Source organism: Thermobia domestica, chromosome 11 (genome assembly GCF_964235325.1).
Source record: "Thermobia domestica chromosome 11, izTheDome1.hap1.1, whole genome shotgun sequence".
Classification (NCBI taxonomy): Eukaryota; Metazoa; Arthropoda; class Insecta; order Zygentoma; family Lepismatidae; genus Thermobia; species Thermobia domestica.
In genome coordinates, this window is record NC_137464.1 from 81,172,774 (window position 1) to 81,188,653 (window position 15,880).

General features: G+C 37.1%; 1 protein-coding gene across 8 annotated transcripts in view; it reads left to right on the plus strand.

The window, feature by feature from the left end:
• The window catches only part of LOC145664225 (uncharacterized), a 104,589-nt gene that overhangs the window by 55,026 nt on the left and 33,683 nt on the right, over positions 1-15,880 (plus strand). For 2 of the 8 annotated variants that reach the window (XM_081730688.1, XM_081730686.1), the window contains exon 1: positions 14,232-14,500. The exons of 4 other annotated variants lie outside the window; for them this stretch is intronic. Coding sequence is in view for 2 of the 4 variants with exons in the window: in XM_081730686.1 (XP_081586812.1) it covers positions 14,351-14,500 (150 nt within the window). In the remaining 2 variants the exon portion in view is untranslated. Of the gene's footprint in view, positions 1-14,185; positions 14,501-15,880 lie in introns of those variants that run through there. 2 more of the 8 variants (XM_081730692.1, XM_081730691.1) reach the window with 2 other exon arrangements.

Below are 15,880 nucleotides of genomic sequence, written 5' to 3' on the forward strand. Positions count from 1 at the left end.
ACAGACGACGTCTTCCTCTGATCTGTGATTAGTTTAAAGCTATATTTTAAGCAACATTTCTGTCTGACATTATCATTGGGTCGCGTTAGTACGACACTTAATATTATGTTTCTGTAATTTCAGACTTACATGCCATAAAAAACAATTATTTTTAGCAGTTAGCGACAGTCTGCGCGTGCAGGAATACAAATAATAATAAGAAACACGTCAAACTAGGTGGTCTCTACCATCTAACTTTGCTTTACAGTTCCATAGTAAGGAACCACTATACGAGCTTTCTATTTTACGAAATTCACAAACGGCCTGTCACCACTAAGGGTAAAAACCCCTTCTTCCGGGTAAAAAAAAAACATTCACAATAATATTGAAAAGATGGACCTTTGAAAATTTTGTTCGAAAATTTTTAGTTTTAATTCGCCATCACTAGAGTGAAGTGCCAGGATGTACAGTCAAATATTAACCGTCTGAATTGAAACAAAGTAGATCCAATGTCAAAAGCATCTTTTTAGATTAACTTTTATTTATTTTAAAAGAAACTTTCAATTTTGATAAAATTGTTCTGCGTTATCTTGGATTTTTTAAAAGTATATAATATGTATTATATCCTTCCCTGCTGGTCAACTGGTAGCGCGTGTCCCTTTACAATCCTAGTGGGAGAGCGGAAAATTTAATTTCACAATTCTTCACTTTTATTAATCAACAGTCTTCTTTAGCTTAAAGGACATATCGTGGGACGTTAACTCAGATTTAATTTCATATGTGCATACTAGCCGAACTTGCAATGAATCCCTTCCCACTTGTTTACTATAGCAATATCAATCATTTCTAAAATACCTAAACCAAGAATGACCAAAAGTGGCGCTTTTAAAGGGAATCGTTTTAAAAAAAAAAAAGTCGTCGTCTCCGCCTCGGTACTTGTCTATCTTGACAAAGCTTTAGCGACTTATGGACTTACGTTAATCTTACGGGCTTAAAACGACCTCTGCAATGTTAAATAGAGAAATAGGAGCAGTACCGTACTTTGGGGGTAGGGGCGCCGAAGTAAGGGGGTGCAAAATTCGGGAGAAAAAAAAGAAAAGGATAGAAGAAACATATAAAAAAATAGTTAAAATAGTACTAGTATGTGCTTAAATTTTCTTCCTGCTTTAGGAAGTGGTCCCATATTGTTACTCATGGTAGGAAAATGCATGTGCAGATAAATGGGGTAAACCTACCTAACTTCGTGATATACCTTATTTCGTGATACGAGACAAATTATTCTTCACAGAAGAAGGAATTCATTATAGATAGGTACAGCGGTGCTTAAGAGAGGGCAGGAATATCGACAAGTGTTGAAAAGGTTTTCCAGTGGTAACGATGTTAGTTGGTCCACAGGGTAGAAAGCGGTTCTCAGTAGCGACCTTCGAAGACCAAATATTTTGTATCTGTGTACGCAGGCCCGTATTTAGGCAAGTGCTATTTTGTGCTTGAGCACAGGGCGGGAAATTTTGGATTTTTTAAAAAAAAGATTCACAATAAAGCGCGAGAAAATATGTTAGTGTTTAATTCGCTCTAATTACAGTAGTTACTAATTAGCTAGCTTATCTGATTGTTTAAAAAGTCATTCTCTGCCACCCCTACTCCAAGGGGTGAGAATGGTCTTGAACATCATGAAAACTGATACCGTTAAACTCAGCGACCTCGAAAACTATGAATTCAACATTAATATCTGTCGTTTTCGATTACTTCTAAAATCTTGCCCCCTCCCTGGGAGTGGAGTATAACTTTGAAGTTTAATCGATTTAAAACTGTCACTATTCATTTCAGCGACCGCAAAAACTGTGAATTCAACTCTTAATAGTGGTCGTTTTCGGGGGCGGCAATAATATTCACAATATATACAGGGGCTCACGCTTTTTAAAAAAAATACTCTGGTTATCATTTTGTGTATAACTTAAAACAGTAGTGCAACTGTAAAGCAACAGACACTTATCAAATTGCATCATATTCGTATAAAATTTTGTACCAGGGTGCTCATGGTCGATATGAGTTTCACCCTCTCTTCAATCCTTCCTTCATTAAAGCATTTTCCGTAAATAATATCTGGTTTCACTAAAACGGGAATATTTCCTCTGAATCCTCACGCAGTATCCAGTGAAGCACGTACAACAGACCCAAGACGTCTCGATTCCTCCCTGGACACAACTAGATCTGTATGTGCTGAGAATGGATCACTCGCTTCCACTAATAGCACTACATCACCGATGGATAGTCTTCTCCGTGTACCGAATTTAACCCTGCCTGACAAAAACAATACTGTTTCTGGCAGAAAAGCTCGACGAGACATGAAACCAACATCTTCCTGATCAGACCACACGTCACTACAGTGCAACATGATTCTCCAGCTAAAAGAAACAAGTGTCAGCGTAAGCAAACTGATGACTTGAGAGCTAGTTGTAACGATAGTTACAGTTCGGGAAAGAATCGTAGCCCCTGGATTCAGTGCTGCTCCTGTTTACGGTGGTTTCATGAAAGGTGCCAGAATCTTAATTCAGCTGACATAACCATTTTCATGTGCAACGTATATGCAATGACAAATGACAGTGGTACAGACGATGACAATTAATGTAACGTGAGAACACTACCGTATCACGAAATTAGGTACATACCCTCACGGAATAAGGTATGCTATCACGAAGTTAGGTAGCTCACACATATTGTGTATTCTGTTTGTTTATTTATATTGTTTTTTGTATTGTTTGCGCTTCTTTTACTGCAGCATTGTGTTTATGTTGGACCTTCCCAATATAGAAATTATATCTATTCTACATGCTTGTAAATGTGTATTATTTCAGTTATCCTCCTTCATATCACGAAGTTAGGTAGGTTTACCCTATAAAATGGAAGAAAAAATTAATAAAAAGTGATCAACATCAAGGAAAAGCAGTGTTATTTTTTTGAAAATTTTCTTACGCTTCGCGCCAACCAAGGTGGCGCTTCGCGTCTGATCTGTAGAACTCGCTCATATGTACAGAGGCGCCCGTCGTATACTCTTGACCCGGGTGCTGATTTTCCACGGCCCGGCACTGAGTGGGAGAACAGGCAAATCTACACAAAATTTTGAATCGACTAGCGAAAACGGCAAATGTCTAGGCTTGTGGTTTCCGAGATCTCACTGTCGAAAGGAATTGGTCACAGGCGTATAAACGTGTGACCAATTCCTAAAAAAGGAAAATAGAGGTAATTAGATATGACTTTTCCAACACTCCTCGTAATACATTTTTAATGCTGTGTGAAAACAATACAGGAGCACAGTCCTCTTTAATGTAAAAGTTCTTCATAATACAGAATTTTGTCTTCAGTTCCGTATAACTAACATTCCCTTGTACAACTTTTGAATAGAATTCTTTACTTTCTTCTGAATCATTGTCAAAGTAAGACTTCAACTTCTTCACGTCATTAGCTTTATTTTTGCTTACAGGATTTCACTGATGGAAGTTGAGGTGCTTCAAACATTATTGAAGTATTTCTCTTTCTAGGTTTAAGCACCTCAACGTCTATCGGTAAAGCAAAGAAAGTATTTTGAAAAAAGGCATTGTGCGCTAGTAGGTCTTCTTACATAATGCAATACTCTTGCCTCAGATATGTTAAAAGGCAATTTGGCTTTCATTAAACTCTTCGAGATTGATTTCATATCGTAATTATACTAGTCTTTTCCCCAAGAGGCTGATATTGAAGTACCAGAATCCGTTGTAAAACGCATTAAAAAAAAAAAAAAGATCCTAATGATCCTAAATTTCTAGTCAATAGAACAAAAGTTAGTTTGAAAACTCCTTAGTAAAGTATCAAAATCCAATCACGTACGTATACGGTTTTCAATAAATCGAAAGATCATAATACCTTTTGTATCAGCTTGGTGTATCAAATCGTTCCTGAGATATGCTGAACATAGCCTAAAATTTAGTAACGCCGATAACTCGTAATTACAACTATAAAAAATATTGCTAATGTTACAAAACAATCATTTTTAAAAGTTTCCACAAATACTCTATTTTAAGCAGGATAGCACTCTCTACTCATGTTTTTCTTATCCCCAGAATGGTTTGAGATGTCAAATTGCTGCAAATGATGGTATAAACACGTACGCCTATTGAAGACCAACTGTGTGATTGGGTGTGATACTTACCTAAGCACTTTTTTCAAAATAAAGCCTTTTGAAAAAAAAAATATCAAATTTTCAATTCCCCCTAACTATCGTCCTATTTATTCGAAATACATCATATTATGACCATGTGTTTTCGCTAGATTTGCATTGCTTTACCAATCTCATTTCTGTTATTACTGTTCTACAAGGAGGAGTCAAATTGTGCAATATTCTAGTACATAACATAATTGTGTTTACTGCAGTACATTGAAAACGGTTAACATTAGCCCCTCCTATTGGACTGTCTGCAGCCACTTTCCGTTCAGTTCCTCGGTTCCATATCGATACCACATCCTGCCCTTAGAGGCAAAGAAGTAAGTCACTGTTTCCACATCCTGCTGGTTCGTGAAGTATCATGATTTCAGGAAATGCACCATGGACCGAAACAGGTAGTAATCCGAAGGGGCAATGTTAGGATTATATGTCGAGTATGGCTCAGTTCGATACTCTCAAGATCCTGCATTTTTTGTTGCGTTTTTCGAATTGAGTGTGGTTTTGCGTTATATACGTATACTCTTGAGGTACTGTATCGATTGCAAAAATCATTTGTCACCTATCATCGTTTCTGTTTTATAGCAATAAATGTTGAAACTGGAAATAGTTAATTTGAACCACTTCCGGTTTGAATAAAGGATTAACGTGGGAGATAGAACCTATTTTTGTGACGCTGAATCGATTGCAAAAAAAAAAAAAAAATCTCGTGTACTGTTTTTGCTGTATGGAAGTCAGTATTCAAACCGCACGTAGCAGTTAATTTGAACAACTTTCGGTTTTGGCAGTGTTGTGGGTTATTATATGTTCTCTTCAGACTCTGAATCGATTGCAGAAAACCGTTTGTCGTTATTTATAGCATTTTTATTCTATTGCGATAAAGTTGAAACCGAAATGGTTAATTTGAACCATATCCGGCTTGAATAGAGGGTTAACGGAGATGTAACCTTTTCTTGGCAAGGGGAATCGCATGCAAAATAAAATGCATCTCGAGATCTCGTACCGTTTTTGCTGTATGGAAATAAGTATTAAAATGGGCGTAGTAGTAAATTTAAACTACTTCCGGTTTTAGTGAGGTGTTGCGGGTTGGGATTATTTGTGCTTTTGAGGTCCTGAATCTATTACAGATTTTTTTTTTTTTTTTTTTTGTCGCTTTCTCATTTTTAAAAATCTATTGCGATAAATGTTGAAATCAGAAATGATTAATTTGAACCACTTCCGATTTGTATAGAGTTTCAGCAGAGAAGCTGGAGCCTATTATTGGAACGCTGAATCAATTGCAAAGAGCCATTTTTTTGACATCTTTTATCGTTTGTGCTCTACTGAAATCAGTATTGAAACCGAAAACAATAGTAAATTGAAATCACGTTCAGTTTCGATAAAATATCGAAGATAGTCACATTCGATCTTATGCAGAGTTGTTTTGACGTATGATTTAGCGTCATACTAAAGACCTGACTATGTAAGAAACATGTTAGTCGAACTTTTTAGTATGGCACTAATCACGCATCAGAACGACTCTGCATAGTCTTTAGAACGCTGAATTGATTACAAAAAACCGCTTCTCGACATATCCTACCGTTTTTGCTCTGTCACCTGTCAACACACGAACAGAGTGAGGAAGACGTTCAATAAGACTTTGACATTTTGAAAATGTAGAACGTAATGTATGTTTAAAAACAGTAAAACGATTCCATAAGAAGTCTTAGCGTATAGTCCTTTGGACAGCGTTTCTCAGCCGCTGTGTCGTGACACGTTGTCACGAAAACATGACAGATGTGTCGCGAGATCTGAAAAAAAAAAAAAAAAAATCTTCAGAAGGAAATAAAAATTTATCGCCAATCGACTTGATTTCACACTTCTTCCAAGTTTAAAGCTGGAAAGTTTGCTTTTAACGCAGTTCATTCAGAAAAAAAAAAAAAATCAGTCATGCGCAACGACTTTTGGGTGCTCCGGGGCTGCGCCGCACTCAAGAATTTTAGTTTGATAGAAACAAAATAAAATAAATATTTCTCACTTCCCTTATCAAAATATAAGCAATTAAAACATTGAGATGGAAGTTAAAAATTCTAACTTCTAAAATACAATTGTTTGTTTCAAATGTGTTTGTACAAAGGCAACCAAGCAACGCACTTCCCCTTTCCTTGTCTGTCTCAGGCATAGTCACAGGCAGTCCCCACAATAATAATAATAATAATAATAATAATAATAATAATAAATTAACTATATTGTGAATAGAATCGAGCACAGCCCTGTATGACATTATTCATAAAATATTTTAATGGGAAGGAAATAAAAAATATCGAGACTCCCCTAAAACATATAATACGTCCTGCCATTGATATTGCACCCACATAAGTTTTAGAAAGTCGGCGCCGTTGATTTCAATAACACGATTCTAGTGTTTGGTATATTTCTGAGGGTAATATTTATCCTAATCCTGCTTGAGTTTCTTTTATGTTAATATGTTTCTATTCAAAAGCAGGGCCGGCGCTAGCAGTTTTTCCGCCCTGGGCGGTACTCTCAGATGCCACCCCATTATTCCGCAAACTTTATTTTGGCAGAAGACGTTCAAAAGTAAGATGCCTATTTAAAAACATGTATGAAGTGGAAAAGTAAACAAAAATTTTGAACTACCTCTCAGGAATGCTTACGTAATATTTAAACGACTCCATACATGACACTATTCAGTGTGCTCGATTTCGCTCTATATCTGTGATATACAGCAGCACATAAAGAAAAGAAAATTTAAAAAATATGCTTTTAGTCACGATTTAAAATTTCTATTTTTAAGCTTATTTTGTTCCAAAAGGTGTTTCAAATAGAGTATGGAGCTTGAAGATAATATAGTGAGTCAGATATTACGGCAAAATGAAATGGTTAGCCTAAGCCTTATAATGTACTAAAACACAATAGAGAGGCAAATTTAACATACTTTAATGAAAGAAACTTTTCTCGCTTTGTTATGAGCAAATTCCTTTATTATATTCACGTTCCAATGTTTTAATCAATTTGTGTTCTATTGATATGATCGCTAGACCACTTAAGCGTGTTTCAGATATGGAAGGACGTAGATAGTTTTTAATAAGCTTGAGTTGAGAAAAAGTTTTTTCTCCACTTGCCACTGTTAAGGTTAAGGTTAACAAAATCTTAAGTGCAATACTGACATTTGGAGCAAAGTCATGTTCTTTAATTTAGTCTCTTTTGGTGTACTTTTAGGCTTAATTACAGCGGATAACACTTTCAGTTTGTCTTTCAAACTAGTGGGGGGTTAATATCTTTAGATTCTTCGTGTGTTAAAATGCTGGCAAGTAAAGTAGGGAAGGTGGGGACATAATGGACACCTTAAGGTCGAAATTGAAATAGCAACGTTGCTATGAATGAAAAGTCGATGCTTTTGCAGTACCATATTCTTTATTATTTCTTTTACAAATGTAAATAGGTATAAGGCGTAAAAGGTTTACCAAACAAGTTGTATGGTCAAATAAATTGACCTATTGTGAATGACCGTTTTACCCCACCTCCCTGGGTAAAATGGCCCCATCCTTGGAATATATAGCTACATATTAACCAAAATTATGTTTTGTTTCGATAAGAAAATGCTAGTTTACTTATTCATTGAAAATGTTAATGAAACAATTAGTTGTACAACTATAAAACAATGAACGTAAAACTATAAAAACGAAAATAATACTAAAATAAAACTAAGTGAAAAGAAAATACGAAGTGGAATAGAGGGTCTATCAAAAATTTTCTAGATTTGGTCTCTTACATGTCAACAGATGACAAAACAAGGACACACGCTCGATCACAGCGAGCACTGACCTTCATACTTTTCTCAGGATAACATGGTGCCCTACTCAATTCGACACGGGATATTTTGGTTCCCTGTACAATGTTAAGGGGCCATTTTGCCCCAATCCCGGTATAATTTTCAAAAACCCTTTATCTGCTATCCACCATCTTTCACAAGGAAATCATGTATGATTGATGGCCAAACCTTTCTCACTATCTGTGTGTGTACCACGTTTCATTCAAGTAATTACTTTTTTCAGCAACAGGTAGCATATTCAGTATATACCTTATATCGACGTACCATGAAAATGGTTTTCTCCACTTACTTCACACGCTATTGAAAGTAGCGAAGTCTCCCTTTCTAAACACTTCGTGCCATATTAACTACAGCTTGTGCGGTAGTACAGTTCAAAGCATAGAAAATGTTACAGAAAGTTTAAGTCCAACTTAAAAACACTCTCTTGCGCCGTGTGTTTATGCATTCTCAAATACACTTCTCATCGACTAGTTACTTCCGGTATTCAACCCAACTCACCCCCTCCTCCACCTCTCCTTGTCTAAAGCTCTATGTGACGTAACATACTCTTTCCATTCAGACGAAAAAAAAAAAGCAGGAACCAGTTTACAAGGTTTATCGCTCTAAAACCATCTCTTTCATTCGTTTGTTCTGAAATGCTTTTCAGAGCCTGAATAAAACGTCACAAAATGTTTCCATAGCTTCTTAAACACCCTTATTTGCATTCTTTCCCTTCTTCAAAGGCTGCATATAACATCAACCTAGGAAGATGCTCCTTGTGAATTCTATGGAAATTGTTAATCATGGCAATAGGTTTTGTACTTCCCAAAGTCTGTAATGCGGGCGCAGAGCTCTAAAAGCTACTGACAGAAATGAGTGTTTTTCATTTCTTGTCAGTAATTGCAAGCAAATGTTCCAGTTGGCGTCATTTGGGCAGGACAGAAGGGTGTAATTGCCCCCTCCCTTGAGCTTGAGAAATACATATAGTTTGATCAAATCTGTAGTAATATAATTTAAAAAAAAGTTCGATCCCAGCTTGCGCCAAGTAAACTTTATGGTGCACAAACCCCGTGAGCGTGGGTTCTCCCGTTTCCTCCCACTTTTTCATTCCACAATTTCCTTTATTGCTTATCGACACCATCTCCTTTATCCTACTCAGCATAATCGAGGGACGGAAAACTTAAAGATTCCATTTATTTTTTTACTAATAAAAATAAAACTATTATGTCGGCGGAGAATCTCCGCCTCCCCTCCGCCCGGACCTGACAAAATCTAAAATGACGCTGCTTTTAACAACAAAACCTATATAGTTACGATAGCAGATTGCTTTTTTTTTTATTCCTCTATTACCCCTGCCTTAGCTATTTACTTATGGACTTATTGGCAGACGCTTCTGCCCCTTTCTCTTCTCTTTTTCGTTGTTTGTAACTCAAACGCCGGGGGGTTGGGCTTTTTTTGACCTGAGATCTAATTTCATATCTCAGGTCTCTTATACATTTTTATTATTTTTTTTAACTGAAATGCAAATATAATTAATTAATACAATCATAATACAATAAACAAACAAGACAAGACAAATACATACCGGTACTACTACAACACAAGACCAACTAAAGGAATCCATAACAACACAAACAATTAATTTCCTGTGAACTGAATTAAAATGAATTTCTAAATTGAACCACATTATACTATACAATAATTTCCTATCAAAATTATTTGATCTGCATATTTGGTTTTCCCTGTATATACGAAATTAGTTTCTCTTCTCATAACCTTTTATTTATTTAACCTTGTTTTTCCCTGTATGACGAGTTGTTTTCCCTATATGACTAAACAATTTTCCTTTTGACTATACAGTAACTAACCTACTTGGTTTCTCGAATGTGGTTTCATTTTTTTTTTTAATATTAATATTAGGTCCTCCATATATCCAGAACAATAAAATACGTACAATAAAACTAAAATTTACTTCCTTCCGTATACCTAATTGTACGTCGGTTCTCCGTGTAATTCCAACATTTTTTTGAACAAAACCTTAAATATAATAAACTCTTATTATAGTTAAAACACTAAAACCTATTCACACAACACTCAAAACACTCACATAATAACACACAAATACACTTAAGACTTGATTTGAGAACTCGAAGTTCAAGGTTTGTAGACTAAACATGAGTTATCGCTCTCTCTATTCCTGGCAAGATCAAGACCGATAATAACTATTTATCTCTGATATGTTTGTACATAGTCTATTTAAAATGGCTCCATATTCTTGATGTTTTATTAACTCAGGTATACTATGTTCTTTAATAAGTCTTAAAGTATTCCTAGCAACCTGATCTTCCTCTAAATTCAAATTCCTACAATAAAATAATTGGTGGCCTGGAGACTGAACTTCACCACAATCACACAAATCAGACTCCAGCAGGCCTCTCTTAGCAAATGTAGTCCGAAATGCGCCATGGCCCGATAAAAATTGTATCGTATGCTTGTTAAGGTTCAAATTTCCAAGCTTCAGACTATTCCTTATTGATGGGAAGATTTCATAGACTCTTCTTGACTCTACTTTGTAAGTTCTCTTGCAAAGAGTACAGGGGTTGGACAAAAAAAAAAAAAAAAAAAAATCTAAAACGTTTGCAAAAGTGTGAAAATCATACCTAGTATGGTGTGGAGCCTCCTTTTGCGTCCAAGACAGCTTGGATCTGACGTGCAATGGACGTATACAGTTCCTGAATCGTGGTCTGTGGAATTTTGTGCCATTGTTTTTCCACTCCAGTTCCTTAAGGGATGCTGGTGGAGAGTAATGAAACCGAACACGCCTTTCTCAGACCACAATGGCTCAATGATGTTCAGATCTGGTGATTGTGGGACCCAGGGGAGGTATGATAGTTCCTGGTCACGCTCCTCAAACCACGATTTCACCGTTTTTGCAGCGTGACAGGGTGCCAAATCATCTTGGTAGACGCTATCACAATCAGGGAACAATATTTGAGCCATGGGTAGAACCTGGTCCCCTGGCCTCGTACGCCTTAGCATTCATCATTCCATGCAGGGCTATGATGGAACCTGCAGAAAATCACGATATAACTGCCCATACTGTAACAAAACCACCCCCATGTTTTACAGTTGGGAACGGATAGTCTGTATCATAGGCCTGCGACGGTGTTCTCCATACGTAAACACGACCGGTTGTTGGAAACAAGATGAAGGTCGATTCATCGGACCACATTACGTGTTTCCATTCTCATGAGTCCACGCCTTGTGGTCCTTGCACCACCGGATACGCTTCTTCGCATTTACTGTTGTGACCAGGGGTTTGACGATAGCGGCCCTGCCATGAATTTTCATTTTATGAAGTTCCCGTTGCACTGTTTTCGATAAAACCGGGTTCTGTAGGCCGGAATTGAGTTCAGACGTAATTTTCATTGTAGTGGTCTTCCTTTTAGCTGCTACAATCCGTTTTAATGCCGTCCGGTCCCTGTCTGACAGGATTGTCTTTCGACCACAGTTGTGCTTTGCAGAGATCGTTTGCTCATGAATTGTATATGCCCTCGTGACATTGAATACAGTGCCTTTCGATACCCCCCACAATGTTCGCCACTGTTGCCACTGAAGCTCCAACCAGACTGGCACCAACGATCATGCCTCTTTGGAGGTCTGTCAGGTCGCCCATTTTACCGCACCACTTTCACACCACGACACTCACAGGTGAACTGGTTACTGCTGACGGAAGAGAAAGGTCCACATGACACATTGAAAACAAAAAGCGATCGGCAACTGCAACACGTGCTATACAGTGGAGGGCCAAATTTACGTGTCCTGTATGAAGTGTTTTTAGATTTTTTTTTGTCGACCCCTGTATATGCTCTATAATATCTTCCATCGAATATATTCTTGTTTGAAATAAATGCGCCAGTTTATTATAATTGTCTTTAAGTAGCCAATATTTACCAGCGGATCTTAAAATAGGTAAATGAAATGGTTCAATGCCTAGGATCACCTGTAGTACCTCGACTGGTGTAGTCGCCATCGCACCGGACATCCTAACTAAACATTTTCTTTGTGCCTGGGGCTACAGAATCAAGTACCATAAGAAGCTATAGTTAAAAAGATTGTCTTATAGTATAGCCTACAGTCCCGTGGAGACAGTTTAAAATCTTTGGCCATTATATAAAACTAGCAGCGTTCACCCCGCTTCGCTGCGGTCACCCCGGAACGCAATAAACTTTGTTACTTAGATAATTTTTACTTTTTCGCTTTCAAGTGATATGATAAAAACCATAGAAGATTGCAGTAAATCTTAACATTATATCGCCTGTCATTTATGTTAACCCGCCCCGCTTCGCTGCGGTCATCCCGGTGCTGGCATATTGTAAAAGTGTCTGTAAAAATAAGCAAATCAATTAAAAAATTTTAAACAGAAGATTCAAGCTATTTTCCGCTGTATATCGCCTGTCATTTATGTTAACCCGCCGAGTGACACGGTCATGCGGGTTGCATATAAATACGTTTATTTTTACCTATGATGAACTAATAACAAAGGATTTGTGGACACCTGAATGGTCAATTATCTCAAGACACTGGTAATTGAAAATTAAAGTGATATGATAAAAACCATCTAGGGTCCAAATCCTAATAACCCCCCAAAAATGAAAGAAATTGGTTCAGCCGTATTAGCGTGATGAGCGGACAAAGGATTTTGTACGTTCTCTTTTATATATATAGATATTTTCTTCGCAAGTCATATTATTTTTTTATTTCTGTCGGTCTATGTGATAGCAAAGCTAAGCATTTGGTAGATCCAAAGTCCTAAATACTTGAAACATTCCACTCTTGATATTATCGCGTTATTAATCTTAATTGCAGGATTCGTTTCCAATTTGCCTTTGACAAGCATATGTTTTGTTTTTCCTGAGGATACTTGAAATTTTGCTGACTCGCACCATTTAGTTAGCGTTTCCATGCCATTTTAGCATTAGGTTCCAAGTCCCTTCTAGAGTTTGCATAATTATTAGGGCTAGGTCATATGCATAAGCGATTACGCCTGCGACTTCTTTAAGATTGTTGAGCTTAACCAAGCCGGGTTGCAGTATTAGGTCCCAAAGAAGTGGGCTTAAAACCGAGCCTTGTGGATAACCTTTGGTAATATTTTTCTTGATTTCTAAGTTGTAACTTTTATATATTACTTGTCTCCGTGCACAGTAATTTTTGATCAATTACAGGCTAGCCGGTTCTAAATTAATATTAACCAGTTCTCTAAATTACTGTGCTCTGCAGATTGCTAGAGCGCTTACATTTGGTTTCAAGAAGGTTTGATCCCAAGCCATATGAGTTCATGGATGACATTGAGAGAGAGAGATTCAAATATGGAGACAGAAAGGAATGACTTACATATATAAGTTTAGAATTGGAGAAAAAATGATCGGACAGCATCCGTATCATGATGAAAATTGTGACTTTGTGAAACAGAAGGAAAGGTTCCGAACTGTAGGATCACATGACGCAGTTGTTGAATTAAGATGGAGTATTATTTTTAGAGCATCAGATGATTACGAAGGGAGAGAAAGATCTGGAGAATTAACAATTTAAAAAATCTTTGAGATTTGTATCTGTAGTCGTTCTATAATAATAATAATAAAAAGGATTGTATGTATTTTCATGTGTTTGCTTTTATGGATCAGGGGCATCCATTAAGCGAGGGCAGGAGGGTGCAATTACAAGAGTTTGGGGAATACGTAGGCCCTGTACTTTAATCGATTGTCTAATAATATACTAGTACAAAACGTGAAAGTCTTATGTCGGTGGTACTCTTACCTCCCTCAAGTGCAGTCTGAAATGACGCCTCTGTTATGGATCGGTACAGGGGTAGAAGTGAGGGGGGGGAACACGGGCGCTCACGCCGTCTCTCACTTTCAGAAAATGTCTGCGGCATCCTCCACTTTCTAAAAAAAAATACAATGGGCAAAAATAGTCACGGGGGACGGCGTGACATCATGCGTCCCGCTACATTTTCAGACCTACTTTTACCTTTGGATCCAGGGAAAAAAATCTCATGCAGGGATACCACGAAAGTTTGAAATGTACTTTAGTGTCCCCCAAAGAAAAAGGGAAAAAAAAGTTGAAAAACGCTGCTCTGGAAAATAATAGTCTATTCTTAGTTCACATACGGATTTCTCATATGAGTCTGGCAACACTGAACAGTGGGTACTCTTACTAATTCTATTTATGCCAAATATGCACCTATTTCAACATAGGTAACCATTTTGTGTCTGCGAGTTAAATAATGGACCGGTTTTAATATAATACTGAGCGAGTTGCAGAAAATGTTGTATGAACTCATAAATGCTAGTTGAACAAATCAAATGGGGGGTTGTAGTGCTCCAAACTGCACGAATCAGTCAGGTAAGACTAGAATGTATCGCTTTCCTGGCTGTTTTGCAAGAAGGCTTGAGTGGTATTTGAGATGCGGCAGAATGGATTGGGTGCCGAATAATAATTCACGATTATGTGAGGTAAGATTGTGAATAATAATAAGAAGAGTAATGAAACGAGTGTTACGAATTCACGTACTGGTTTACTTTTGGCGCATCAGTAGAAAAAATTGTTGAAAAATTGGGTGACATGTAACTATCTCAATTGTCATAGATGAAATTCAAGGGGCCACCGGAAGTAATTGTTGAAAACTTACAATTGCGTACCGGAATAAATACTATGGTGTATCTAACATACCAACCTGTGCTAAATGGGCACTTAAATGCACGAATATTGACGAAATGAGGGCAGGGAGCAACTGGTGAGCCCATGCAAGTGAGCGTCCGAAGGGAGCAGGCGCGTCAGTGATGGTGTTTAATTCCGTAAGCGAGGGTAGTGGAAAGAATTTGGTTTGGAGATGATAGAACTGTTAATAGCACTTGTCATAATTTCATATTGGCAACGCTCCACTTGTAAACTAAATATAGGTTCTATATACTGTGCAGAAGTATACTGCCAGTGGAAAATAGCATTTGATAGAGTTACCTATCATATGCTCTTTTTATTTTTCGTAAAACACTTGTAGTGATTTTACATTAGTAACTTACACTTGTAAACCTAAAATATAACACTATTTTATTGTATTTAATTTTATATTTAAATTTGTTCCTTAAAAACGTGTTTTTTCGTGCAAAGTATTGAATTTTACCTGTAAATCTTTCAAAATATGGTCTGCCAAGGCTACACCAACACTCCAATTCACATGTGGGCTAAATTTATAGACTCGTAAATAATTTTTTTCATTAATTTCTTTATCCCTTTATAAAATGTTTCAGGTTCCATTCAGAGGTGCCCTTTTTAGTTCAGATAAAATATCTGGGCTACTTATAAGGAATTAGCATATTTTTGGATTTGGGAGGTCAGATTTTTTTTTCTTTCTTTCTTAAAATTTGTACTCGCATTATTTTCTGTATTTTTTGATGGTTCAGATTTTGAGATTAACAGACCAGAATTCTTTGCTTAAGATTAGCACTTTCTTCCTAGGGTCGCGGTGGCTCAGTTGTAGGGCGTTCACTTTTGATGCACGGGGTCTCTGATTGGTCAATTCGAACTCGCGCCAAGTAAACTTTGGTGGACAAACACCGTGTGCGTGAGTTTTCTCGGGGTTCTCCCGTTTCCTCTCACTTTCTTCATTCCACCAATTCACTCATTTCTCATCATCAACGTCTCCTTTACCTACCCTGCATAATCGGAGGACGTAAAATTCCAAAGTTTGCACTTTCTTCTTATATTTTCTGTTTTTGATGGGTTAGGTTAGGTTACGTTACGTTAGTAATTACTCTTACGTAACAACTCATTTCTACTGTAAACATGGTGTTTTCTTTTTACCTAAGTTTGGGCCCTCAGTTCTAAAATCATCC